Here is a 27,960-nt window from a genome sequence, read left to right as displayed (position 1 = left end):
GATAGAATTTTTGAACGCATTCTTACAACGCAATTTATATTGGATAACGTGTGATACAATCTATTTTGTAGCCAATTAGATCTTCAGAGCCATTTGAAAAAGTTATTTTCAAATTTCTGTCAAATAAAATTGGCGCGGCAAATGTTTTCTATCTATAGCTGACGCGACTAAACTGGCATCTAAAACGCGCATAATCGACTCGCATCGGAATACCTTATAATAACGAGGACACAAATAGAATGCAGCAGTTATATAATTGAACTCTCTCTCTCTCTCTCGGTAAGTAATCTTTTCTCAAACAAAAAAGACACAAATAAATAATTATTTATTTCGTTATTCGCAGTTATATCCATCGCTAAATTTAAATCGATAAAATTAAAAAAAAATGATATTATTTAATCAATAAAAAAACATGTAAAATAATATATTATAACTAGATTTTATTTGCCACACGATTTTTTTATTTTCGCTCAAAATTGCCTAATTATTCGTCTGGTAGCACTTAAATCTACCCAGAAATTCGCAGTCGCGTAACGATAATCTCTTATCTCGCGAACGAGAAGAGCAAATCGATAAACGCATCGCATCAGCTGTTTTATAACCCCCACCAGTAATGTTCCCTTAAGGTCGCTAATCCTCACGGCCATGTTAGGCACGCATATACAAGAGGAATGAGGATTTTTCGGGATAAATGAGACTCTTTTAAAGCACCTCTTCGAGGTGCGTTTAATTAATCTCTTATTTTTTTTCTTATTCTGTATTAGCCTATAAATAATAAATAATTGTCACGTAAATTAGATAATCGTTAGAAGTTGTTCTGGTGGGTCTGTTGTCAATTTGTCAATCGAACCTGTATGTTGTTTTATGTTGAATAGATTTTAGCTGTGCTTAAAGCCTGTGGATCGTAGAAGACTTTCCACAAAGCATGGCATGGCACTGCAATGGCACTACAAATCAAGAAATGGTGACAAAACTAAAAGGTAAATGACCTCTGTGATCATCACAGAGCTGGCTTAATTAATGCAAAAAATAGTGCTGAGTGTTTTTTTTTTCTTTTTGTTAGACACAACTATTTATTTGTATAGCAATTAGGGACAGATTATTCACAGATGCTGGGATACTGGCAACGGATAGGGCAGAAACCGCAATGCTCACTGTGGACAGAGCTAAATATTGTCATGAATCGGATCCTTACCTTGATCGTCCTAGAAGAATTGGTTACAACGTGACAATCAGTGCACCACATATGGTAAGCATATACTTAAAATTATATGTATTATAAATTTTACAAGATCTTTTTGTATAATGATGAAAATTATATAGAAAGATGATTATCTTTTTAGTACTTACACTAAGTAAGCGAAATATGTGAAAATCATATACAACATTTTTCGCAAGTATAATTACTAATTTAAGATAATTTTTAAACAAATTTTTTAAATATTTTAATATATAGATTTTTGCTTAATACATTTTTAATACTTTTTTGATGTTTCTATTTATTATATAAAATATAAATTAATTTTAATACACATATATATTGTACATTTAATATTAAAAAAATGTTTACTTGGAATAAAGATATTGAAAAGCGTAATTATAAAAAATGTAGTTCAAAATGAGGATATCAGACATGCTTTGCTCTTATCTCATCTATATCTTATTTATGTTAAGCTTATATTTGATTTGAGACAATCAGAAATTTTCCATGTAACAGTATTGGCACATAAGTAAATATTATTAAAGATAATATGTACATATATAAGATAATATATACATTCCTTGAATTGTTTAAAATCTGTTTGATAATAGTTTGATCAATTACATGTATTATATCTTTTGCAGCATGCATACGCATTGTCAATCCTCTCCAATCAGCTTTCTGATGGCGCCAAGGCACTTGATGTTGGTTCAGGCTCGGGCTATCTATCAGCCTGCATGGCGTACATGGTAGGCTCGCACGGACGCGTAATCGGTATTGAGCATATTCCCGAGCTCATAGAGATTTCCACTAGGAACGTACGCGAGGACAATCCGCATTTTCTTAAGGAAAGCCGTATCAAATTCATTGGTAAGCTGCTAGTACTTTGTTAACATTATCGACCCCCCCCCCCCGGAATATCCATTTGACAATCAAAGTTCTTCTCTTTCGCGTCAATGTTACGCCATTCCTTCGTATTTCATTTTATCTCATAAAAATTTATCTTACGATAAAAAAAGAATGTATTCCAAAAGTATTGTACATGTATGCATAATTCGAATAAAAGATATTCGTGATCCATCCACGTGGAGTAGGTATGTACGTTGCCGTGAAGAGTTAAACAGAACAATGTCCACTGACTGTATGGCTTTACTGTAAAGGTAAAAGATAAAGACTGCCGACTAACAACAGGTCATTATGAATGCGCCTAGTGGGAGACGGCAGATTGGGACATGCTGCTGACGGCCCTTACAATGCTATACACGTTGGAGCAGCGGCTGATACTTTACCACAAGAGGTAAACGTAAACAGTATATGTATAGAGTTTATGTAGAAGTAGTAAGTAGAACAGTATATAGAAAACTTGCAAAAATTATACAGAGAAGATCTGTAATAGCACGATGGTATAAATGGTTGAAATTATTACAGTTGATAGACCAACTAGCTCCTGGAGGTCGACTAATATGTCCGGTCGTGGCTATAGAAGGTTTCCAGAGGTTTCAAGATCTGCTACAGGTGGACAAGAATGCAGACGGCACGATCACGAAGAAGAAATTAATGCAAGTTTCTTATGTTCCTCTCACAGATCCTACTACTCAATTACGTAATTAGAGTTTTTAAAGTGCGATCTCTTCGCAGCGAACGCGTAATTCGAGCAAGCGATTAACAATCCGTCGATCAACGATAATCGGAATTTGTATTCATGGACCAATTCTTTTCGTGCATACTGTGCATAGACATGATACATGTTCCGTTTTCGATTAGGAATATAATAAATTATATTTTATATATATTTATATATTTTCCCACCCCTACTAATTCCTTTACTCATTTAAATTAATATTTTGCGAATTGCAGTCACGAATATATTGATTGTTAATGTTAAATGCAATTCGATTATCATAGTTTCTAGTGAAAGTTTGAATTTATTGCAGCATGGATAGATATTTATCCTGTTTTGTTTATATATAGATAATTTTTTATAGATATATATTTAATACGCTTCAAATTCTTATGCAAGTAAAGGATTGTAAGGAATTGATAATAAAGAGATAAATTTTTTAATAATGAGAGATAAAATACAATTTTATATATACTTTTGTATATTATTTTCTAACAACTCACATGTGCTGAATCCAAAATGTTTCTACATTTAGAAATTATATAATAACATAATTTATATAAATAAATGTATAAAGAAAAGCTTATCAAATATATTTGTGATTTATGCAAATAGGAAAAACTAAATTAGCACAAAGATAGCTTATCTTTATTTTAAATTTTCTGTCTTATTTGTATTATTAGAACAATAAAAATATCCGGATGTTTGATATGTATGTTTCATATATAAATGTAAAAAAATTCATAAATTATTACATAATTAGATAACATCGTCATATATCGAAATAATCGAGCATTTTGTATTTCGACATAAAGCGAAATTCGCGAGGGATCGATCAAACGAACGCGCAGCATCTGCCAATGGGAAATTGTTGCTCAATCGCATCGTCGATCGTCGCTCAGGATTATAGATCTGCGGCAATCTAGGACGTTTCAATATCTATTTTGAAAAGCGACGTGCGCAACGCGTTCGCGTGATTGTTCAACAATTGTTGGCAATCTCGCAATCCACGTTGATCCGGTCAGATCAGGTCAGATCGTCATAGTAGATAGTAACACTGTCGGTAAAGCGATACTCGGTCACGACGTGTCCTAAATTCCTAAAGCTTATTCGAATCAACTGGTAAAAAAAAAGCAGATTGGAACAGGTGTGGTTGGCGAGTGTCTTCTGAGAAAATCGATCCAGTTATCGAGAGTTAGCGGATAATTAAGTGCGTATCGAATATCCAAAAATAGCCTCGGAGGTGCAGCGATTAATCGAACGGACGGAGGTGACAGATCACCGGTTGGACTGTTTATTTTGACCCGACAAGCCGGTCGCCGCCACGCGTTTCCTCCAAATTCGTACCCGCGCCGTCGGGTTTATCTGCTCGACGTTCGCGATCCTGTCGCCTGTCGTGCTCACATTGGATATGGCATTAATGTATGGACGTTATCACGGTAGGAACAATCAGGAACTCGTCGAACATCTCAGGCGTAAGTGTCGCACGAATGTTATGCAATATTATGTCACCTTGCCCTACATGCCGGTATTATTCACTGCTTGTTTTTGCTTTGACGTCAAAAGTTGTTTTTGATTTAGAATTAAAAAACAACTTATTCTGTGAAAACACGGAATATTTATAATCCGTTTTTATATTTGAATCCGAGCCAAACAAAAAATTTTAATTTTAAAACTAAATACACAAAAATGAATAAATAATTCTCTTTACGTTTTAATTCAGAGTTTGATATGATTGTGATAAAACAAAAATAAATGGATGTTTAAATTTTATACAATTCTATTTACACATTGTGTAACAACATTTTGTTTATGTCACATATCATAATATATCAAAACTATATATCTTTTAACTATTTTTAGGATCCAGGGTGATTAAATCTGACAGAGTGTTTGAAGCAATGAGTTCTGTAGATAGAGGAAAATATACTCATCCTACTCATGCTTACATAGATTCTCCACAAGGGATTGGTTATGGCGCTACTATTAGTGCTCCACATATGGTATAATCTTTTAATTAGTTTATATTATATTAAATATATTTAATATAATGTATATATTTAATATTTATTGATCAAAAGATTATATAAGAGTAAATGTAATGCGCAAAAAAATTGTTATTTAAAAGTAAAGTATTACAGTTACTCTCAATAATAGTAATAAATTATATATATGTATATATACATATACAAGTAAAAAAAATGATAAGAAATTACAAGTTGGAAGACAAATAAAAATTGTTTAGCATGCGTATGCCCTGGAATTGCTTGAAGAGAAATTGCATAATGGCGGAAGAGCACTAGATGTTGGTTCTGGTTCAGGATACTTGACAGCGTGTATGGCCATTATGACAGGCTCAAATGGATTAGCTGTTGGAATCGATCATATTCCAGAACTTCGAGCATTAGCAGAAGAAAATATTCGGCACGACCATCCGGAACTTTTACGTAACGGACGTGTGGAATTAGTTGGTAAATAAAATTTACTTTTAAACAATTGTATACATTGCTCATTATAAATTTACTTTTCTTTCTCTTTTTTCATTTAATTAAATTATTTAATTACGATTGTAATTGTTTAGTCGGTGATGGAAGACTAGGGTATCCTGATCGTGCACCATATAACGCTATTCACGTGGGAGCAGCCGCTAAAGAACTACCTCAAGCAGTAAGTGAAATGCTCAAAATTGTTCTCGATTGTACCAGGAAAAACATTAAAAACAATATCTTGCGATAGTTGATAGATCAATTAGCACCTGGTGGACGTTTAGTTGTGCCGATGGGCCCAGAGAACTCGGATCAAACCTTAGTGCAAATCGACAAAACTCTGGATGGCAAAATCAAACAGCGGCCTCTAATGGGTGTAATGTATGTTCCACTCACTGATAGAGAACGACAGTATTGCCGATCATGAGAAACGTGTCAGCTCCAATAAGTGAGCATTATTTTATTATTTATAATTACAAGTACTATTTTGTTATTCTAACATTGTGCACAGCTCTAGTCGCGTAAAGACATATTAAAGAAAACAGTTCAATTGCATCAAATAAACATTTTTACAAACATTAATCAAAATCTAGCATTAGAAAATGTTTTTGTATCTTTGAGATTACTTGCACTTAGTCTAGTATTTCTTTTAGTTTTTAGTATAATATATTATATTTTTTTAAAGAGCAATTAGATATTTTGTAATATTTATTTGCAGAAAATTTTATTTTTGACATCTAAATATGCAATAATGTCGATTGGTGATATTGTCTAGTCTTTAAATATTATATAATAAATATTATATAATAAATATAATAATAAATATTATATAATATATATATATATATATATATGAGTACAACTTTCAGAGAGAAAGAAGTAGATTTAAAACTAATGATGATATTTAAATTATATTGTTAATAGTAAATTTAAAATTTGCAGTTATGTTTACATAAAGCTTTTATTTACATAATATAACTAAGGCATAAGAAATTCTTTTCCATTTAAGTCAAAGTATAATTTTCCATTTCACTATTTGTATTATTTACATATTAAATGAAAATAGGATTATTTTCATTTAATTTAATTAAGCAATTTATTTATTATTAACGATATATTTAAATTTTCTTTTTTTTTAAACAAGGCTTTAAATATAATATATAATATGTGTATATTTTTTCTTTTCTATGATGTTACTACTCTGTATTTCTTGAAATTGTAGCTATAGATACAGTATTAAAAATAAATATATATTTTACAATACACAATGACTAAAATCAGAAATACTTCATGTATTTTTATGTTTTATATATATATATAAACATGTTACATAAACATTCATATAATTATGTTTTATCCTAGATAATAAATATGTTACAAATTATATAAATCGCACAATATTCTCCTAGTAATACGAAATTGTCTCAATTACTACATCATTCTATACATATGTATATGCACTGTATGTGTAAAATATGTTCTATATATATAATGTACATACATATATATATATATATATTATGTATATATATATATAATATAGTCAAATAGAATATGGAAGTAATTGCATCATACAATTATAACAAGTCGATAACTAATCATCTAAAAATTATGTTTGACACAGAGATCCGTTTGAATTTTTAGTAAAACTGCCAAGAGAATTCTTATTCACAGAAAAATGAAAAGTTCTCGTAAATCAACAATAATTTAAGACAATATCGAAAATACAGCTACACAGATATATTTTACATTATTAAATTAATTTAATCATTATATTTAAAAGTTCAAAAAATTTAAACAATTTATTTTATAATCCTAGCTGACTTGGAATGTACAAAATGGGCAGTGAAATAAAATATTTTATATTTGTTCACACAATTAAACATTAAAGAGCCTTTACCATATACAAGCTAAGCGCTGCACCAGATGCTAATCCTATACCCAGAAAAGCTCCCATCATTGCAGATGCAACTTCCTTCTCTTGGCTGTCCACAATTCTGTGTGAAATTAATACACAAAACAATAGCATAAAGTATTTTATACATAATTGGAACATTTGTATAGTTGATGATACTTACGTGGGCACAAGAATAAACGTTAAATTACAAAGATAACCATTGGTTACGGCAAACACGATAGTTATCAAGATGTAATATATATCACTGTGAATATAAACAGGCAGGTGATGCCTTGGTTGTGCGTTACAAAACATGAGTATAGGTATAAAAACACTTCTAGCGACGCTCATAAACATCACGAGCCATGGATTATTTTTCGGCTGCAGTGATAAAACAATTGGTAAAAACGTCTTGCGTAAAAACAATGCAAATTAAAACTTTGTAAATTAAAATTAGATTCTCACCCATTGAAAAATACCGGATAATATTCTTCCGGCATAATCGCCCGTACTAAAGATGAGATATGTCACCACAGGTACAAAATATATGTCTAAAAGAATTATTTTAGATCTTTTATTCATAAATTTATTTGTTGCAAATTGCGCAAGATGTGTAACATTATATTGAAAATCTATTTACAGAAGTTTTCCAGCTTACCATTCCATGCATGACCTTTCCCCTTGTATTGACTCTCCACTAATACAGTTATAGCCGGATACACAGCCAGCGATATGAAAAATACAAGAAATATGCTAATGCCATAATGCCAGATCCTCTTTATAATCCGTGTGTACGACATATTCGAATCTGCCGAGAAACTGACTTCCCCATTTATCGAGTAATCGGATTTCGAACGATCAGGTACTTTTTCTATCGTATGATGCTTGAAAAATGGCTGAAAAAAATATGAAAAATTGTTTTTTTTTTTATTAATTATTTTCAAACTGGACTTTGCGAATTCGAGTGATAGAGTGTAAAAAAACTTCCATGAAATTAAAAACGCTTGAGAATTCTTCGAGCGAATTATACGTAATTTAATTCTATTTCTCAATCAGTAAAGTGTGTAATAATACAATATATGCTGTTACGTATATAATGCATCTTATCATAAGTAACTTAGCATACATTATAGAACACCTGTATCCCGATGCATCATCGCGGTATAAATACAATGACTGTTAGTGATGATCTCATTTCGTATATGACAATGGCTAATAGGATTGAAAACTTGATGATAAATTATTCCCGAGATATATTTGAATAAAATTGACTTACCGTCCTCTCCAAAACGATGTAAACGATTAATGATAACAGCAGCACGATATCACCGATAATGAAATATACTAAGCCGGAAAGTGTCGGACTAGCGCCTATCCACAAGGAACATACTTCCGCAAGTGCTGTAAATATTCCACCAAGGGCTTGTCCACCGGACATAGCAGTTATATACTTTGGAGAAAATTTGCCCACTATCCCCATTAAGCTTCCTCCAAAAATGGCACTTGCAGCTGGAATTTTATGTTATAATAATAATATTATAGCAAAACTAAAATCACTTATTAATTATTAATCAATTATTACATTTTTGTTACAGACTTAATTATTTGAAGACATATACACACCATTTACAAGTGCAACTGTCACTAAAGTAATAATTAGGAATGGATTTTGCCCTAAAAATGAAGTTTTATTTTATTTATTTAAAATAACAAAAAATAATTATAATTACTATGATTTTATAATGGATAAAAATAAAGTAAAATTTGATCGCTTACATTTGTCTGTGTTCATTTCTACAAATATAGTTGTCATGATAAATAGCAGCAATATTGTACATTGAGAGCCAACCATCCTTACAGTTAAAGAGATTCTAGATATTTAGAGACTTTAATTATTAAACATTATATATATTTTCTATGTGGTTTAAAATTACTTATAATTCTAATTTTTCTATACAATACATAAATAAATTGCAACAAAAGATATAATTAATTATGTACTTATGGGAATTTTACTTTATTACAATTATATTTTACATTGTAATATTTTTTGTATGCAATTTCTTTTACTTTTTCCCAAATGATTTAAATTTTAATAATGCTTTTAAGTTAAAAAAGAATAATAAAAAATGAATAGTAACTTTGAATCAATCTATATAAATAAACTTTGTATAACAATTATTTTCTGCTAATTATTTTTCACCTACCTCTTGCTAATAAATGCATTTATTATTAAAAACAGAGTACTTGGCAACGCACTAGCCACACTTAAATAAGATGTAAAACTAGCTTGAAGATCTGTCTTTTGTTCATATAATTCTGCATACGTATGAGTAAGGTTTGTCACATTATGAATTTCCCTGAATTTATACATCCAGTACTGAAAGGAAAGACATTATATAACCAACAGTATTTTAAACATAATTATGAGAAAAATAAAAATCAGTCACTTACATCATCAGCAGTAATAAAAAAACTCCATGGGATTAATGTATTTATTCCAAGTAAGTAAAATACAATATATGCAAAATTATATCTAAAATATAATAAAAAGAAAAATTATATGTAAAATATAGACTTTAGTAATTAGATAATTTTTAAACTAAATTTCAGGAATGTGAAAAACATACTTGTCATGTGGCTCGTATGGTTTTAAAAATGGTTTCTCATCAGGGATTGTAATATTAGAATCATCTACCTCAGTCTCCAAATCATCCTCAAATTCACTATCAGATGCACCGCCCAATAAAGGTCTTCTATTGATGGAATACATGGCTTTCCTGATAGATAATGAATAGAATATATAAATAGATAATAGATAGAACAAATTGTACAATGCTTCATAAAGGCATGCAGTATTCATTGCATTTTAAAATATAAATCAGCGCGTATTATAAGCTTACAGTCTATAGTAATATGACAAATAAGCGTAATAATTTAAACATTGTAAATATACATTATTCATCAATGTTTTATTCACGAAATTTGATTTGCTCACGAATTTAAAAATGGACAAAGCTTTTTCTTCTGAACAGTCATATGTTGTTACAGGAGGCAATACTTACGGAAGTTGTAACAAAGGTGCTTCACGCGAAGAGTAGACGTTCAATCACGTATGATCGTCGAAAACAATTGATATATCTTACAATTAGATACGATAACGAACAAGTCTGGAATAGATGTGAGGGATTATATTTTCAGAGAGTGATAGAAGAATTCAGTTGCTACACAGCATTATCTACTTTATTAAATTACCTTTGTGACACTCCTGTTTAGCCAATCGCTCGTAGCATCTACGAACAATTGACATTTTTCGACTGCATTATTGGACTGCATCACACGAGATAATATACTCCGCCTACCATCGCCTCAACCCTCAACCAGCCTCAACACTCGACACGCGTTGCACAAGGCTGTTCTTTTTAATAGAACTTTTTACACTTTTCCCTTTCTCTCTCTTTCCCTTCAACTTGTAAATATATATCTATCTCATTTTATTCCGTTCAGCTGAAAAGGCAAACCTATTCATGACGCGCGCGCGTGTCGATCAGCTGATTGGTGAATACACGAACGAGGTATAGGAAATATAGGCGATTTAAGCAACTCTGCTCACACCAGCGTCCTCTTCAATGAATTAGGCTTGCATTTAGGCGGGAAATTAAGCGTCGTGTGGCGCATGGCGTGTGTCAGGTTACGCGCGTCTGGAAAATATTTTGGAATAAGAGAGTGTAAGATTGTCGTAGGCAATTTCTTTGTCAATCATGTCGAGTCCTATGAGACCGCCGAGAACTCCTGTTCCGCAGGATGACAACGGTTCGACGAACGGCACGCCGAGGCGACAACCTCGGACTCCAACCTCTGTCAGAGCTCCTTCGATCGCCGGTACACCTAGCACCATTGGATCCGCGTCTACGAGACAAGGTTGAAAAGTGTACTTTTTAATCTTCATCGAAAGAGATGTTTAAAATGTAATATTTGTTTTGCATTGTACATAGGTACGCCTCAGAGGAGACCAGGTAATAATCCGGTGGACACTCCGTTACGATGGGGTGGCCGGCAAGCACAAGAGACCATTGCGCCGTCATCGGAGGGGCTTTCCTCTGTGCCATTGTCTTCTCCGAATCGATTGGTACAAACAAGCCCTCTCGCTGTGGGTATGAGCGAAGTAGAGTTGTCTTCTCCATTGAATTATGGAACACCTAGCTCCTTGGCATCGGTTCGCACTCCCCGCAGTGGTATTAGGGGTACACCTGTGCGACAGAGACCAGATGTTCAGTCTGATAGACGTATGCGACAAGTTAACTTGGCTGAAGTGAGTTAAAATCATCCAGTGATATTAATATATAAAACTATACTATTAAATTATTAATGTAATTAAATTTTATCAACAGATACCAGAAGAACCTAATGCTCAAAGAACATCAGAAACTGAGAATGGTCCACAGTTGGTAATCTGGGGTACAAATGTCGTAGTTGATCAGTGTAAGGAACAATTTAAACGATTTATCTTGCGATTTATCGATCCAGAAGCAGAGAATGACGAATTGCCTGAGAACATGAATCTATCAGATCCGCTTTACTTGCAAAAGCTCGAAGAGATACATACCCTCGAAGAACCTTACTTGAATATAAATTGCGCTCATCTCGAGGCATTTGACGATCAGCTCTACAATCGATTAGTATGTTATCCTCAGGAAGTGATTCCAGCTTTTGACATGACCGCGAATGAAATGTTCTTTGAGAGATATCCCGCGGCAGTGTTGGAGCATCAAATTCAAGTACGGCCCTACAATGTTACCAGAACCAGAAGCATGCGTCTCCTGAATCCAGAAGACATAGATCAATTGATTACGATCACTGGTATGGTCATTAGAACATCAAACATCATGCCGGAGATGCGAGAGGCGTTCTTCAAGTGTATTGTGTGCTCTTTCACGACGACTGTGGAGATCGATAGAGGTCACATAGCCGAGCCTACGGTGTGCACGCATTGCAACAATAATTACTGCTTCAACTTGATACACAATCGTAGTCATTTCTCCGATAAACAAATGATCAAGCTACAAGAATCGCCGGACGATATGCCGGCTGGTCAAACTCCTCATACAGTGGTGCTTTTCGCACATAATAATTTAGTTGACGCCGTCTCACCAGGTGACAGAGTTTCCGTCACCGGTATATATCGCGCGTTACCTATACGCGTCAATCCGCGACAGTCCAATGTACGCGCTATCTACAGAACACATGTTGACGTTGTCCACTTCAGGAAACAAGATTCAAAGCGGTATAAGATACATTTCAAATTTACACATTTGTACATATTAAATTATTTGTATTTTATTTATAGTTTATATTATATTAGTTTAGATTAATTATGTACGTATATTTTTTTTATTTTGTCAATTTTTAATTATTTGTTTGTTATACATGTAGACTGTACGAGCAAGAAGAGGGTAAGGATCATGCATTTCCACCAGAGAGAGTGGAATTATTAAAACTCTTGTCGCAAAAAGAGGACGTGTACGAACGATTGGCACGGCACATTGCTCCCAGCATCTATGAAAACGAGGATGTGAAGAAGGGAATATTGTTACAGTTATTTGGTGGAACGAAAAAAGAACAGAATAAATCGAGTAAGAAACATTTTCGGTCCGAAATAAATATACTTCTGTGTGGAGATCCGGGTACGAGTAAATCGCAGCTGTTACAATTTGTCTTCAATTTGGTACCACGCTCACAGTATAGCAGCGGAAAAGGTATAAATATACAGTATAACGTATTCATCATGATAACGTCACATTTAATTTAGTATTTGTTCATATGTTTCATGCCGTAATCTCTTTTTCTCAGGCTCCAGCGCTGTCGGCTTAACTGCTTTCGTAACGAAAGATCCTGAAACTCGCCAATTAGTACTGCAAACCGGTGCCTTAGTTCTCGCCGATAATGGTATTTGTTGCATCGACGAGTTCGATAAAATGAATGATAGCACGCGCTCGGTGTTGCACGAAGTTATGGAACAACAGACATTGAGTATTGCAAAAGCGGGTATTATTTGTCAGTTGAATGCGAGAACGAGCATTTTGGCAGCAGCCAATCCTTGCGAATCACAATGGAACAAAAATAAAACAGTAAATATCCATTAAATGATCCATATTAAACATCAGTATGATATTGAATTAATGATCACTATTATAAACATTTTTTTACATTTGTTTTTAGGTGATAGAAAATGTCATGTTACCACATACACTAATGTCACGTTTCGACTTAATTTTTCTCATGCTGGATCCTCAAGACGAGATATTCGACAGAAAACTCGCCAGGCATTTGGTATCACTGTATTATAAATCTGATCTGGAGGAAGAGGATGACATTGTGGACATGAGCATTTTACGTGATTACATAGCATATGCCAAGGAACATGTTCGTCCTATTCTCAATGAGGAGAGTCAACAAAAGTTAATCCAGGCTTACGTTGATATGCGCAGAGTAGGAAGTGGTCACGGGCAAATCACAGCTTATCCGAGACAACTGGAATCATTGATAAGACTCGCAGAGGCACACGCTAAAATGCGATTTAGCAATGTAGTGGAGATTGTAGATGTCGAGGAAGCTTGGAGGTGAGACTAAACAAAACGTGACTAAATATCGCAATATCTACATAATAATATTTTTGGTTTTAATGATGCAATTTATTGTAACATTTGCATATCATCAGGTTACATCGAGAGGCGTTAAAGCAATCGGCTATCGATCCACTAAGTGGCAAAATCGATATTAGTATCCTAACGACCGGCATGTCGTTAGCTGCGAGAAAACGTAGGCAAGAACTGGTGGAGGCTTTGAAGAAGCTCATTAAAGGCAAAGATAAGGCACCCACACTAAACTACCAGAAAATTTTCACAGAATTGAAAGAATCATCAAGCATGGTAACTTTATTTCATTATTTATGTACTTCCTTCTGTGTTTTTTTTATTCATTTTTATTTGTATATTATTTCTTACTTTATTTTATTTATATATTATTTTGTTGCTCTTTGTATATTATTTTATTTTATTTCTAAAAAGCATTTCTCGAGAGAATGTTTACTTGGTTAATTTTCAGATTAATCTTGTATTTTTTTTTAGTTGGTGACGCGTGAAATGTTCGAAGACGCTCTGAAAGACTTACAGGATAATGGTGTTGTAATTGTAACTGGCAAAAATACTATTCGTGTTTGTTAAACTTATTTACATTTTTTTAATCTTCTTACTTAAGATATTTCTGGATTAGTAATAGAGATACGCAGATATATAATTTATTCATTGGTGTATTCTACAAAAGATTATTTTTATGAAAGGGATCTTTGTAAAAGTTGATTTTATATTTCATTATGATTGTTACAAAATTTGTTTTAATTTGAAACTTGCACAAAATAGATAAAGAACAATTTTTAATAATTGATATCACGAAAAATGATAAAGATTATAAAATGTTTAGAATATAAGTTGCATCATTAATTTTTAAACAATTCTCTTTAAATTAAATTAAATGAAATTAATTTTTGCTTTGTAAAATAATAACGAATATAATATTCAAGATTTATTTATCATTTTGAATATTTTATTTTTATGACTTTTACATTTTTGTTTTTATAATTTATAATATTATGTATAGGATTTTGATATATACGAGTATTAAATTTGCATTGTAATCGAACTTATTAAAAAGACTCTTTATTTTTATATTCTTTTAATAAATAGCTGTTATTTATAAGCTTCTTGAGTTAAAGTAGCTTTCTTGATTTTTTCTCGATATTAAATTCTGTCGTAATTTTTTGTTTTTGATAATTTAAGAAGCATTTTTTTATATGCTTTCTATTTAAAATAATTCTTGATAATATAAAAACGATAAAATGAACAAATAGAATATTTTTTTTTAATACACAGTAATGTGTAATTTTGTCGCTTGAATGTGTCCATTCACGCATGTATTGAGCTGTTATGTGTAATTTTGTGGAAAGAGAGAGAATAACTAAACCATATATTAATTCTATTATTAATAAGAAATTATTTTCACGTGGTTTATTCGACTTTACATTGATATCGTATTCATCATAATTACGGAATGTCGTGTCAAAATGTAACAATTAATTACCATTAACAATTTGAAATGTCTTATATAGCTGACACGTACATACGTATATTTTACGCCTACGCATCGTGCGCGGGCGTCGCGACGGAGGCGTCGTACTACGTAGTTTTGCTCTTGCGATGACCTTGGAAACTCCTACGCTCCTTTCAGCGCCGGGTAGTTTTGGTGGGGATATTCGTTCATCGACGTCCCACCCACTCATGCCGGGTAACTTCCGCCCCTCCGAATCACGATATTCGCTACGCATCGATACCAGGAGAATGTAGGTATCTCCGAATTATTGTGTTTGAGATTAAAATGAAATTTAATCGAATTCAAATCTCGTTTCTCCTAAAAGCTCGCGGTAATTAACTTTTTGTTGGCGAAATAAACTCTATATTAGAGTTTCGTATCAAATGTATTAAATTTACTATCAAAATAATCACTATCATGCAAAATTTAAGAATTTACATAAAAAAGATAAAAAATAATATATATATATTGTACATAAAGTGAATATGTATGTACATATACTATATATAACAAAATTTATCAGAGATAAAGATATTTGTATAATTTAAAGTTTTCTAAGCTATCTACTTTAAGAACTTTCTTTTCAGTTATTCTTTGTTCGTAAATTCCCACCTGAAATTACATTAATACTTTGCTTTTAGCTTTCGTGACATATTATTCATGTTTTTTTTATAAGATCTCTCCAGGATTGTAACATTAGACTGTTAGTTATGAGAAAAATTCTTGTCCAAACAAATGTTTGAAATTATCCAATTCGATTAATATAATCTTTTCTTTGATAATAATCCATAAAGTAAGAATAACCAATGTATGGAAGAATGAATGTAGAAAAACAGATGTAGAAAAACCATTTTTGCATATATAGTTGCTACAGGATATATCGCAATAGTTATGAAAAATTAATGTATATATTCTCTTCATCTCTATTCTCTATCGCACGGGATTAACTAGAAGATTTTTTTCCGGCAAATGTCAGAGCTTGTTAAATTAATTAACTTGTTGAAAATAAAAAGAATATCTTGACGTTTCATTCTCGGAAGATTTATTGGAAATTATATCTTGTGTATGCAAATGACATTTGAAAATATGAATTTTCTTAAAATCAAATTTCACATATACGACTCTATTATATAAATTAATATTTATATTTATATTAATAAAATTATATTTGTGAAGTCATTCTCTTTTTTTTATCTTCTAATCTTAATTCCTAATACTTTGAGATTTCAATTTCTAAAATGAATTCTAAACTCAATTCCTCAAGTAGCAAAGTGACGTCAAATTACACGTTTTAATTATGTCTCTTATTCACATCTCTATTAACATTATTTGACGTCATCTTGCTACTTGACACACGCATTTAACATATATACAAATAGTACTAACTATCAAAATTGTATAAACGTTTAATTATCATCCTTTACGTTCTCAACGTAACTTCGTGCAAACTTTCCTGCGTACGTGTATACGTACATGTATGCATGTACATACGTATATGGGAAAAGAGCATGCACGCGCGATTTACCCCCCCCCCCCCTACATGTGTACACGTGCATTATACATACGTATGTATCGTTCGTCTGTAAATGGCCGATACAATTGCGTACGCGCGCGTATATATGTGTAACCGGCGAGGGAGGAAGAGAATGAAATCACATATCGCAAGAGGGATGAGAGACGAGGGAGAAAGATCGCAAAAACGAGAAAGAAAGGAGAGAAAGAGGGGGAGGGGGTGCACTGGATCGTTAAAGCAGCACGACGTCCCCCACCGCCTGATCCCTCACGCCCATTCATAAAGTTGCACCCGCTAATTCTTAGTATCTCGTTCAACGTTTTCTCAATATCCCCACGCGAGTGCGTATTGGTATCGCATTTCTTTTTACGAGATCATTCTTATCTTCGTATATATTAAAATATATATACGTCTCGAATTCTTCTCATGTATCTTTATCTCCTCTTTCTGCTTCGTTTAACCGGCAAGTGGTTATTTGGATAATGTAAAAGAATTTTAGGACAAAAAGAATAATATATATACTTTCTCTTTCTTTTAAAGAATTTTTTGACAATCGAGATTTTAAATATTTGTGAAACTGATAATCTTAACGACCAGTATTTTTCACTGTAAAATTTGACAAAAATTTAAATAATTAATCAAATTTTCTAAATGTAATTTTGGACGATATTAAATTTTGATTATTAATATGTCGACTTTCTGCTTAATTATATTTTTTGACAGTGATATGGAATTGTTCCTAACAATGACATCTGATAGACAGATTTTATAATATTTATTCTATTGTTCTAGCTTTGGAGTTATTGGAAGTGAAATACAGATTGATAATAATAATTTATGACAAGTAAAGATCCAGGACAAATTCATTGATGATGTTTAACGATTCACAATGTATATTCACGGAGGATTGACCGCTCCTGCGTGACTCAATGCAACACCTGTTCCTCGGGATGAAATCTAACTTGTCCGATCGACCCTGGCTGGCGGCTGAAGGTCGTCGTCGTCGTTGAAGGTGGGAGGGCATTAAGGGATGGGAAAGGGAGGGTTTGGATGCCGCAGTGCTCCCGCGAACGAGCAAATAAAAGTCCTGCCCGGCATTGAGCGGGTGCCTCCATTCATGGTTTCCGGGCGCAGGCGCCTCGTCGCGAAACCGCATGGCGTTGCCCGGGGAAGGGGTTTGCGAGAAGTCACCTACGCGCTGCTCCCCCGGCATCGCGATACGTGGGCGACGTGGGTGATTCAGAGGTAGAGCGAGCCGGAGTAAGGGCGGACCAGTTCTGTTCCTCTCGCGCGCCGGCTCGTCTCGCCGCGACCCGGCTTCGAGAGGGTGAAGCCGCATAAGAGAGAAAAAAAAAAAGATTACACGATCTTTTCGGTTTCCGATAGTTTCCGTCATCAAGTGGTGCTGCTTCTCAAGTTTTTCTCGACGTTCTTCCTCGACGAACAATGGTTCGCATTCACCGACACGTACACGTCAAGTGAGTGTTTCGCGACTCCTTTCTCTTTCTCTGGATGCTTCTTCCAGAAAGCAAATTTACTAGAATCTTTATACTGCAAATACACGTGTTATCATGTGCGAGAAACCTGCGATCGTCGAAAATACATAAAATAAAAAATTGGCCGGATTAACGCGACCACATCGGCGATATTGTATTTGTGAACTTTTTGAAATTACGACCTATCTGATTAAAATATAATCTTATTGCGCGCGATTCACATTGAAACATTGGTGAGAAATCCATTACAGTTTCTCACTTTTAGGGGATGTGATGATGCGACAGCTGCATTAATTATTTCTCTATCTGGGTAATTTTTGTAAAAAATTTAATTGTACAGTTGAGTTTCGTGAATCCAGTACTTATCAATCATTCATATTTGGCTTATTTTGTATATCATACTTTGTTAATTATTCCTTAAACATTTCATAGTATTTTGAGCTTACATTTTAGCCTTTTTACTCTCCGATTTAAATCCATTAGACTTTTATTTTTCCAGCGTTATTTCAAAATATTTAATTATTTGGTATTATTTTTATACAAAAAGAAATAATTTGTCGTGAATATTAAGTCTTTCAAATCAGGATTCTGACAGGGTTGAGTAAAAGTTGTGGGAGGATGTAAAGTCGCAGAGAGGAGGGGGGGGGGGAGAAGGTGTCATTATCGTAGAGATGGAGAAAATCAAAAGCGTGGAGTATGAGAAAGCATAAAAAAATGTGCCCTAATTGTTTCCAATCTCGCGAACCCATCGAGCCCCCGAGCTCGATTACTCTCTCTGTAAAGTAGTCGAGCTCAAGCTTACGCGAGACAAGCCGGCCAAGTCCTTTATCTCCCGATTAGTCGAGTAATTCGTTCCTCGTAAAAGAGTTCATTATTCTCTTCTCACAGTCGGAGAAACGCCGAGGTTCTATTCACCTGCGTCCGACACTTGGTATAGAGACCAGCTATATTCAGTCATCGAAGGCGTTAAATAAATCTTGAAAAAAAAACACGCAGATAAAAATATTTCGAGAGGCATGCTCGCTGCACGTCAGTTCGACTACTTCGCGGAAGAGCATTCATACGAAAGGTAAGATTTATTTGCTTATTATTATTATTTTTTTTATTATTGCTTATTGGCTTTATTCATTAATCCAGCTTTTTTTTTACATTTTCTAGATTTTATAGAATTTATCGTATTATATTCTGCATTTTTTGTCTCATATCTATTTTTATATATTTTTATATCTTGAGAAACATCTTCGTGTCTTTGCAATTCTCTGTGTCGTGTTACCCGGTGTCATCGTAGAGCGTTTCCTTTGTGCGACATTGAAACTCAAACGAGAGCGAAAGTAGCGGACGATGCCACTCGGCGCCCATCAGTGAAAACGAAACCGGCAAACTTTGACCTTTTTCATCGAAAAAATTACAGACGTTGCTACTCGAACTTAATTTAGATGTCAAAGTATTAAACGTTGAACTACGAAAAGTATTTGCAAAAAAAAAAAAAATCTAAAATATTTGATAATAAAAAATATCTAAAATATTTGAAATTATGAAAAAATACAATTTCTTCTTCCTAGTCATTATCATTATAGTCATTACCTGTGTAAAATTTAATAAAACGCGCACTACAGAAAATATAAAAGAACATATAAAAAATGAAAATTAAAACAGACCTTTAATAATATTCTCGCGTTATCATTGTTCTATTTAATGAAACTGTATAAAAATTTTAATACACACGTAATACTTACATAAATTGATACATGAAAAAGAGCGAAGGATTTTGATGCCGATAATATTTGATCAGATTATAGGAGTATACACATATAACGAGTAACACACCCGTTGTATATTTTAGATGAATATATCCAATCACGCATGCTCACACAACCGCACGATAGTATACGGCGCGCTCGTGTTCACGCGACACATTTACACGTAGATATCGGCCATTTTACTTTCTCCTCCTTCCTCCCTTTATCCTCTAGAGGAAAAGCGGATCTGACCTTGGTCGCCATGGCGATTTCAAGGATTCCGTCCGCCGAATATCAGAAAGCATCCGGAAAAAAGCACAAGTTCGATGGTCTATTGTATGTTTTCGCTCGTATACTATACAGTACTTCAAAAGAATTTTACCGCGAAAAGCATTAACAGTTTATCTTACCTTATCAGATCGATATCGACAATAATTTGTACACATATTTTATACACATTTCAATAAATGACGCCTTTTCTGTTAATTACATCGAAAAGTGAAAATATCGTAATACGTTTATAATAATTTAGACAAAGTCTAATTAATATAAATAGTAATCGTTTGATAAAAATAATGCTTTCGTTTTTATAAATTATATATATATATATATATATATATATATATATAACTTTAATATATACATATTACAAGATCAAATTTCAATACTTTTTGCGAATAGATATCAAGTTGTGAAAAAGTAATATCGCTGATTTATAGTTTCATAAATGGTCTTAAAGCGAGCGCTTGCTTTGCGATATTGCAAAGAGAACAGAATTTAATTTTGATTTTAATATAGTTCGGCAAGACGAAAGGACACGAACTCTATGATTTTGGGATGAATCCAGAGAATCGTGTGGTAAACACGGACTTGTTGCTTGTTATGTTTATTACGTTGGAAAGCGAGTAAACTTTCTCGCGTATACACGACATGATGTAAAATCCAATGACAAAATATTATTTATATGAACTTTTTCTAAGATTTCTTTAGCGCAAGAAACCAAATGGCAAAAGTATAATATATTCTTTAATTAAAAATTCTTTGATCCAAAGACAAGAGTGTAAGGTTGAGAAATACACGGTATTGAAATTATTTTATTTAAATAATGAACACGCGCTATTATTTTTTTATCATTAACTAATTAAATGTCGAGTTAGCCGAGAAATTTACCACTAAAATACTTTAAAAGTAGGATACATTGTATATATTCCGAATATTATACGAGGTGACCTCGCAGCGATCTTGAGACAGAACTTTGTCAACAGGAGACTCGATGATCAGTTAGTTCGGTGCGAACGACAGATCGTGGTGGTTTAAACGTCAACAACTATCGAAGGCTCGTTTCCAGAAAAACAGGCAAGTCGAACCGCGTCGACTAGAAATTACAGAATTAATTGATTGATTGCAGATTGATTTATGCAATTCGAGTGGAATTTTCACATTTATTAATCTTTATGCGTTGATTAAGCCAAAATTCGAATTTCAGATAGATTTGTATCGCGATAAGAGGTCTCTAAAACACATACTTTGTGCATAATCCATATAGCATTTTTTAAATATCAAGGAGAATCGTCATTTCTGTCGCGAATTTCTAACGTTATATCTTTTCTCAAAACTCTTATTCCTTACTCTGGATTAACGATGGGGTCATCGTCTCGATGAGTCAAAATGTCAATCAGTCAGTGCGCAGATTCGCCAACAGTATAGTTTTCTACGCATAATAAGAAGACTCGCGAACATTCGCGAGATGAAACGCTCTTTTGAATATCGTATAGAGTGTTGGGTAAAATTGATACGTTTCGTTTTTTCGTAAACGAGTCGATTTTTTGCCTTTTAAAGATTGAAATCGTTATAACTTTGAAAAGAGAATTGAATCTTTATTATAGTGAGTATGTATATACGGAAACATGTATGTATATATATATATATATATATATATATATATATATATGTATGTATGTGTGTGTGTTTCGCGAAAAAAGTCGTCATGTTTTTTTATCACCAATAAACATGAAGGTCATTTTGATATCTATAATTTTTTTTACACTGTTTTCTACTATTAGATGCTTCCTCAATAAAGCATAAATACAACACATTTTTAAATAATCAAGTAAATTTGAACCAAATTATTTTTCTCGATTTGTAGAAATTTTGATGCTGTTAAATTTTGTTCGAAATCACAATTTTCGTCCGCTCGGATACAAAATTTACGTTCCTCTCAAATTTCTCGAACTGAACACCAAAGTTCAATTAAGCAAAGCATAATTAATTAAATCCGATTCTTCCGCATGGATCATTTGACTTCGCGATATATTTGCGCAAATAGATAACAATTGAAATGGAAAATAGCAATGCTTCGAGTATAAAAAGCATTAAAGTATAAAAAATATAAAAGTATAAAGAAATATAAAAAGGAAATATTATTATATACACCGTATTAGTATTTCAATATCTCGTCATAACTATCGTTTCAGAAAAACAAGATTTTTCAATAGCGCCGCACGAAACACCCCCTTGGAGTTTTATCAGCAATTTCTGCCCACCACCATGAATCAATTAAAATTTCCCCGACACAGGATGGACTATAACCGTCATTTCATGCAAGTAAGTAATCCGTATATTATATTTTCTGTAATCTGTAGAGGAATATTTCAACCGATACATAGATTTACGCATTAAAACATTTTAAATGTACGTACTCAATTTGCTGAAAGAAAAGAAATTGTTTCATCGAATTCTCTCTTCAAATTGTAACTAAAATGAAAATGTAAAATTTTAATGAAAAACTCAGCTCAGTTATAATTTCAAAATTTAATTTACTTCTACAAATAATTTTCCATTCATGTATAAGATCTAATCTCGAATACAAACTGTACATTTCTTTTCGAGTAAGTTACAGTTTATGTCAGTCGTTTAAATGTATTTTACAGTTTATATTTTAAACAGTACCACGAGTATATACGTAAACGTGAAATAAACAGAGAGAACGTATATGTATTTCAGATGCCAAATAAACCTCGGAAGCAAGAAGACCAACATTTTACGCCAAAAAGACTCACCAACGTGAGAAAAGCTCGATCATTTTCAAGTCCCAGTCCTGAGAGGTTTCTGAAGCAGTTTTCCCCGGGAAAACTTTTACAACATCCAAATAACAATTTACCAGGCCATTCAATTTTTGATCAAACAGATCCCTCGTTTTTATATCAATCTTCAAAACTATACAATCACAATACCGTGGGTTCACTGGGCTCTACAGGTGACAGTCGACCAGGTTCTTCGGATGACAGTCTAGCAAACCGTTCGCCGGTTCACCAGCTGGATACCAGTTCATCAGACGATTTCGGATATTTTCGAATGTTTGAAGATGCTAGTGTACCAGATGTCTCCGGTTTGAGCTTTTCAGGCGCTAATCAAAGAGAGAACTGCCAAGCGAATTGTCGAACGTTCGAAGATCTCAATATGAATTTTCTCAAGATCGATTTGCTGGACGTAAACGATAACTATTCCGCAGAGCAATCACCCAAGCTACTCTCTAGCTCGAATGTCCCAAAAAAAATATCCAATGTCCCGCTGATATCGTTGGTAACGAAAGAATTAGAAATAACGAAGGACATGGAACAAGACACCTACTCCGAACAAGAATCATCTGTACGCGAACAACAAACCCAAAGTCCGAATATGCAGATAGATGTACCGTCGATATCGAAGGAACTTGATATTGCGAATGAGAAGGATGACTATACCGGAACTCTACGGTCACCTGTGTGCGATCAATGTAATCCGAGCAGTATTCAGAGGGATGTGCCTAGCGTACCGTTAATAGCGAAGGAGCTAGAAGTAACAAAGGAGACAAAGATAGCGGAAGAGATAGAGAAGAATCAATTGCTTGATCGTGCATGGAAAGACACGCAGTATTACTGCAAGGAACATCCAAACAGTCAGCTGCTTTACTGTCAAACTTGCTGCAAGCCGATTTGTAAGATCTGTGCTACTTATTGCATTTGCAAGCACATGACGGTCGATCTCACAGAATTCGTCGAGACCGCTCAGCGTCAAGCTGAAGAAGTACTTATCGAAGCCTATCTGGGAATAGACGTTCTCGCGGATGACATGGAAAATATGGGGGTAAGTCAACTTTATTTGGTCGAGCAACGCGAAAGTAATTTTCTGCATCAGCTTTCTCTATAATTTTACATATATTTTCTTTAATACAAGTTTTTATATTAAAATGTACAATATGAATAATTTTCAAAATTTGAATAATAATTTTCCGAAATATTTTGAAAAGATGTAAAATGTATCAAAAAAATTATATATATATATATATATATTTACGTATATTTTTCGCATAAATATAAAAAACACCGAAAATAAAAAATAAATATAGAAAATTGAATCCTGAAAGTATAGATGGTAATAAAAAAAAAAATCTGCTGCACATTTCTTGCAGTTGGACATTGCAGCGTTGGATCAGAGAACCAGGGAAGCGCTCAGCGACGTAAAGTTCTTTTCACGTAGAATGTGGTCTGCTGTGGAAGAGAGGGAAAAAAAATTATTTAAACAAATTGTGGAGGCGCGACGATGGAAGTTTGAAGTCCTTCACGAAAGATACATGCATTTAAAAGAGGATAAGAGCCGACTGTCACAGGCCGTGAGCGCTCTTAAATACGCTATCTACGATGCGCGATTTCCCAATCTCACGTGTAATCCCGACGACCTCTTGAAGAGGAAAGACATGGTGTTGGCCGAGGTATCTTATCTCATAATTGTTTTACACGTCACATATAGTTTATAATTCAACAATTATAAATTAATCTATAAAAATGTATCGTAAAGCTTGTAACTTTTTCTTGAAATTTCGTATATTTGCACAGATTTGGCAGATTCGTCAGAATCGAAAGATGAAGACCCGGTCTACTCGAGAGGAAAATTGGATCTCGTTCAAGAGTTCCGACAGCAATGTCCTAGCCGTGATCGCTAACGGCGGAAACGTCTTGCTGAACAGCCCTGGCACGATCGGGGATCGTCTATCGCCGAATCGCGATTACAGATTATCACAGTCGTATTTTCCGTACGGATTGAACGAGCAAATGATGCAACCGATACCGCGTGGTCGTCCGATATCGAATTACGAGCGCAACATCGTTCTTCCGAATAGGAAACCCGAGTTGCAAGTCAAGAGCACGGATGTCCAGATCATCGGTCACTTTGGCGAGAACAACCCCGAGAATCTTTGCCGCCCGTGGGGATTAACCTGCGACAATGAGGGTAATATCATAATCAGCGATAGATCCAATAATCGCATACAGATTTATCGCGACGACGGCACGCTCGTCAGGAAATTCGGAAGCTATGGTACCGGCCCTTGTCAATTCAATCGTCCGGCCGGAATCGCCGTCGACGCCAGACGTCGTCTCATCGTCGTCGACAAGGATAACCATCGCATTCAGGTTCGCGATATAATACATTTCTCAATCATTTCAGTGTTACTCCTCTAGCGTAATATTGAAACTAGAGCTTTAATAAATTAAAAAAAAAAAACCGGAATATAAATTTAATAAATTATTAATTATGTTTCAGATCTTAACGATGGAAGGTGAGTTTCTGAGGTCATTTGGCGAGCATGGCGAGAAACAGGGCCAGTTCTGTTACCCGTGGGACGTGGCGGTAAACACTGCTTGCGAAATCGCGGTGACAGACACCAGGAATCATCGCGTCCAATTGTTCAGCGCCGAAGGTATTCCGCTACGTATGTTTGGTGGTCAGCCACATATGCTCAGGTACTTGGACTCGCCACGCGGCATTTGTTTCAATCAGGAGGGCAAGCTCATCGTAACGGATTTCAACAATCATCATCTATTAATAATTGAGTATAATATGACGGATATGCGTATACTCAAGTGCGAAAAGGAGTTAAAGGGCAAGAGGCAAGACGGTAGCGGGGAAACCGGCGACGGGCAAAACGAGGAAAACACACCTACGTTTCAGAGGCCACAGAGCGTAATAGTGGCCGACGATGGCAGTATCCTCGTTGCGGACTCGCGCCATAATTCGATCAAGGCATTCAACTCGGTCGGCTCGTTAATATATTCGTATAAGCCGGGTCAAGAAGAGATGGATCGTCCACTCGGTATAGCTCTCCACTGGGATGGTAGAATGGCGTTCACGGATTACGGCCGCAATTATGTGCGTTTAGTAAAGTTGGAACATCACGTGAACCCGGTATCGAGGAATGCTATTATGTTCGGTTGATATCCTATATAGAATATCAGATGTATTTCCCCAAGCGAATCGATAGAGATGCAAGGCAAGGAGGACGAGATTTTGGTTTGCACCAAACATGCGACCGTAACTTTTACAATTGCAACGCGTGGCGAGATTTTTAATTATCCACTTCTGCCACCAGTATTGCGCTAGGAAATATAACGTTTTGTTAAAAACGCGAAAAATTATGACAAAAATATTCTCAACAGTGAAAATCACAAATTAGTAATAGGTGCGAGAGTTGAAAGTTATGCATAACGCCATTTTATAGTTGTTCGACATATAAGCACATGTGTGTTACACACATATGTCTGATCGATTGCAAATTAAACATTTATTTTATACTTAGTTTCTTCTTTTTTATATCTTCAGATTTTTTCCATCTTTTTTTCTATTAGCCACATTTTCTATTTATCTAGTTATTTTCTTCTAGTTATTTTCTATCTTTCATCTATTTTTATTCATTACGAGATCACTCTATATATCAGACACTCAGTTTTATTCAGTTTCATTATCGAGAAATAGCGGCAATTTACCATTTTCGCGTATCTGTTAATATGGTGTTTATCGGAGATGCAACTTTCATCTTGAATCTCTATTAATAATTTATTATTTTTTTGTTGCTATTTATTTTATTTTATAAAATGTCTTTATTTTTTTAATTATGCTATATATATTTTTTATAATTTTATTATATATTGGATTATATGTATGTTGTAGTCGGTTAGATACATGGAAAAATGTAGTTTGGATATTTTTAGATATTTATTTTCCAATTTGTAAAAAAACAGACAAATTTTAAAACAAAGCACAATAGCGGAGAAAGAGAACCGTGTATGCGCTACACGTTTTGCATAATTGATTGAAAATATCGAGTACGTTGTCAAAAAAATATGATGAAATATAACGAAGGAAATTAACGAGATATTAGGAAATTATATTAGTTTATTCTTTTCTATTCATAAAATTAAAACATGAATTTAATTCATCTGGTGATTGTGTTTTTTTCCTGAATGCGAATCGTATGTACGACACCGAACACGATTCTGCTTATTAATTTAGATTTTGGAAAGAAGAAACAGGAATTATAAAAGATAAAGCACAATGTTTATATTTTTAATTTTTGTTATTTTCCTAAATATATGATAAAATTATGACATTAAGTTATATTTTCCTTTTTAATATTCGTATTTCTGGTATAAAATGGACAATCGAAAAATAAAATTTGTAGAAAGTTATTTCTTCTTTTACATCGAATCTTTTTGCACTTGTTTTTAACACCTAATACTCTCTCTTTTAAGATTCAATAGATTTATTAATTTTTAATAAAGCGGAAGAATATTTTGATTAATATTTTGAATCTAATCACATAACAGTTTCGCTAATTTTTTCAATTTTTAGAGCAAAGCAAAATATTTTTAAGTTAAATTTTAATACACAATAATTTTCATTATTCTTTTCGACATTATTTATCAATCTAGGATTAAATAAATGAAAAAATATTGGACAACACAAACACACATATATATACACACACACACACACAAAATCATGGGTGACGAAACTGCAAATGTTGGACTGAAAAAACGTCAATGAGA

General features: G+C 33.7%; 5 protein-coding genes and 1 long non-coding RNA gene across 15 annotated transcripts; 5 read left to right on the top strand and 1 right to left on the bottom strand.

The window, feature by feature from the left end:
• Positions 1-46: 46 nt before the first annotated feature.
• On the top strand, positions 47-2,991 carry LOC140670045 (protein-L-isoaspartate(D-aspartate) O-methyltransferase). 9 transcript variants are annotated; one of them, XM_072900446.1, is made up of 6 exons: positions 47-279; positions 876-980; positions 1,099-1,249; positions 1,846-2,071; positions 2,413-2,498; positions 2,630-2,991. In XM_072900446.1, exons 2-6 carry the CDS (start codon positions 931-933, stop codon positions 2,810-2,812), a joined length of 696 nt encoding a protein of 231 aa, XP_072756547.1. In that variant the 5' UTR covers positions 47-279; positions 876-930; the 3' UTR covers positions 2,813-2,991. The 9 variants fall into 9 exon arrangements, with proteins under 9 accessions (XP_072756547.1, XP_072756545.1, XP_072756543.1 ...); XM_072900444.1 differs by having other exon boundaries at positions 1,093-1,249; XM_072900442.1 differs by having other exon boundaries at positions 1,086-1,249.
• Positions 2,992-3,693: 702 nt separating this feature from the next.
• On the top strand, positions 3,694-8,982 carry LOC140670047 (protein-L-isoaspartate(D-aspartate) O-methyltransferase). The gene is made up of 6 exons (XM_072900451.1): positions 3,694-4,297; positions 4,686-4,825; positions 5,068-5,293; positions 5,404-5,489; positions 5,559-5,756; positions 8,801-8,982. Exons 1-5 carry the CDS (start codon positions 4,234-4,236, stop codon positions 5,733-5,735), a joined length of 693 nt encoding a protein of 230 aa, XP_072756552.1. The 5' UTR covers positions 3,694-4,233; the 3' UTR covers positions 5,736-5,756; positions 8,801-8,982.
• On the bottom strand, positions 6,935-10,702 carry Ent1 (Equilibrative nucleoside transporter 1). The gene is made up of 12 exons (XM_072900440.1): positions 10,461-10,702; positions 10,271-10,375; positions 9,836-9,985; positions 9,660-9,741; positions 9,413-9,585; positions 8,982-9,076; positions 8,829-8,879; positions 8,482-8,714; positions 7,864-8,101; positions 7,671-7,756; positions 7,387-7,586; positions 6,935-7,305 (listed from the first exon to the last, which is right to left on the bottom strand). Exons 3-12 carry the CDS (start codon positions 9,976-9,978, stop codon positions 7,194-7,196), a joined length of 1,413 nt encoding a protein of 470 aa, XP_072756541.1. The 5' UTR covers positions 9,979-9,985; positions 10,271-10,375; positions 10,461-10,702; the 3' UTR covers positions 6,935-7,193.
• Positions 10,703-10,835: 133 nt separating this feature from the next.
• Dpa (disc proliferation abnormal) lies at positions 10,836-14,624 on the top strand. Its single transcript, XM_072900439.1, has 8 exons — positions 10,836-11,126; positions 11,201-11,517; positions 11,597-12,489; positions 12,639-12,961; positions 13,056-13,333; positions 13,425-13,825; positions 13,924-14,134; positions 14,333-14,624. Exons 1-8 carry the CDS (start codon positions 10,967-10,969, stop codon positions 14,426-14,428), a joined length of 2,679 nt encoding a protein of 892 aa, XP_072756540.1. The 5' UTR covers positions 10,836-10,966; the 3' UTR covers positions 14,429-14,624.
• A 3,310-nt stretch (positions 14,625-17,934) lies between these two features.
• LOC140670729 (uncharacterized) lies at positions 17,935-20,434 on the top strand. Its single transcript, XR_012047606.1, has 3 exons — positions 17,935-18,341; positions 19,248-19,428; positions 19,648-20,434. It is a non-coding gene; the product is annotated as an uncharacterized lncRNA (long non-coding RNA).
• A 910-nt stretch (positions 20,435-21,344) lies between these two features.
• On the top strand, positions 21,345-27,619 carry LOC140670727 (uncharacterized). Of its 2 annotated transcripts, none has more exons than XM_072901454.1 (6): positions 21,345-21,454; positions 22,573-22,702; positions 23,102-24,223; positions 24,549-24,848; positions 24,973-25,548; positions 25,679-27,619. In XM_072901454.1, the coding sequence occupies exons 2-6, from the start codon at positions 22,646-22,648 to the stop codon at positions 26,348-26,350; spliced, it is 2,727 nt and encodes a 908-aa protein (XP_072757555.1). In that variant the 5' UTR covers positions 21,345-21,454; positions 22,573-22,645; the 3' UTR covers positions 26,351-27,619. The 2 variants fall into 2 exon arrangements, with proteins under 2 accessions (XP_072757555.1, XP_072757556.1); XM_072901455.1 differs by lacking the exon at positions 21,345-21,454 and adding an exon at positions 21,839-21,983.
• The last annotated feature ends 341 nt before the right edge of the window (positions 27,620-27,960 follow it).

This window comes from Anoplolepis gracilipes, chromosome 10 (genome assembly GCF_047496725.1).
Source record: "Anoplolepis gracilipes chromosome 10, ASM4749672v1, whole genome shotgun sequence".
Classification (NCBI taxonomy): Eukaryota; Metazoa; Arthropoda; class Insecta; order Hymenoptera; family Formicidae; genus Anoplolepis; species Anoplolepis gracilipes.
This window is presented reverse-complemented; position numbering and strand designations above follow the sequence as displayed.

What these genes read in the sequence shown, in the direction of transcription:
- LOC140670727 (XM_072901454.1), top strand. Translation starts at nt 22,646, where the DNA reads ATGAATCAATTAAAATTTCCCCGACACAGGATGGACTATAACCGTCAT. An exon ending in ATAACCGTCATTTCATGCAA is followed by an intron (nt 22,703 to 23,101) that starts GTAAGTAATCCG and finishes TATGTATTTCAG; the next exon opens with ATGCCAAATAAACCTCGGAA. An exon ending in AAGACATGGTGTTGGCCGAG is followed by an intron (nt 24,849 to 24,972) that starts GTATCTTATCTC and finishes ATATTTGCACAG; the next exon opens with ATTTGGCAGATTCGTCAGAA.
- LOC140670045 (XM_072900442.1), top strand. Translation starts at nt 926, where the DNA reads ATGGCATGGCACTGCAATGGCACTACAAATCAAGAAATGGTGACAAAA. An exon ending in CAATCAGTGCACCACATATG is followed by an intron (nt 1,250 to 1,845) that starts GTAAGCATATAC and finishes TATCTTTTGCAG; the next exon opens with CATGCATACGCATTGTCAAT. An exon ending in AAGCCGTATCAAATTCATTG is followed by an intron (nt 2,072 to 2,412) that starts GTAAGCTGCTAG and finishes GAATGCGCCTAG; the next exon opens with TGGGAGACGGCAGATTGGGA.
- Dpa (XM_072900439.1), top strand. Translation starts at nt 10,967, where the DNA reads ATGTCGAGTCCTATGAGACCGCCGAGAACTCCTGTTCCGCAGGATGAC. An exon ending in GACAAGTTAACTTGGCTGAA is followed by an intron (nt 11,518 to 11,596) that starts GTGAGTTAAAAT and finishes TTTTATCAACAG; the next exon opens with ATACCAGAAGAACCTAATGC. An exon ending in AGGAAACAAGATTCAAAGCG is followed by an intron (nt 12,490 to 12,638) that starts GTATAAGATACA and finishes TTATACATGTAG; the next exon opens with ACTGTACGAGCAAGAAGAGG.
- LOC140670047 (XM_072900451.1), top strand. Translation starts at nt 4,234, where the DNA reads ATGGCATTAATGTATGGACGTTATCACGGTAGGAACAATCAGGAACTC. An exon ending in CTATTAGTGCTCCACATATG is followed by an intron (nt 4,826 to 5,067) that starts GTATAATCTTTT and finishes AAAATTGTTTAG; the next exon opens with CATGCGTATGCCCTGGAATT. An exon ending in CGGACGTGTGGAATTAGTTG is followed by an intron (nt 5,294 to 5,403) that starts GTAAATAAAATT and finishes GTAATTGTTTAG; the next exon opens with TCGGTGATGGAAGACTAGGG.
- Ent1 (XM_072900440.1), bottom strand. Translation starts at nt 9,978, where the DNA reads ATGTATTCCATCAATAGAAGACCTTTATTGGGCGGTGCATCTGATAGT. An exon ending in CCATACGAGCCACATGACAA is followed by an intron (nt 9,742 to 9,835) that starts GTATGTTTTTCA and finishes ATTATATTTTAG; the next exon opens with ATATAATTTTGCATATATTG. An exon ending in GACAGTTGCACTTGTAAATG is followed by an intron (nt 8,715 to 8,828) that starts GTGTGTATATGT and finishes ATAAAATTCCAG; the next exon opens with CTGCAAGTGCCATTTTTGGA.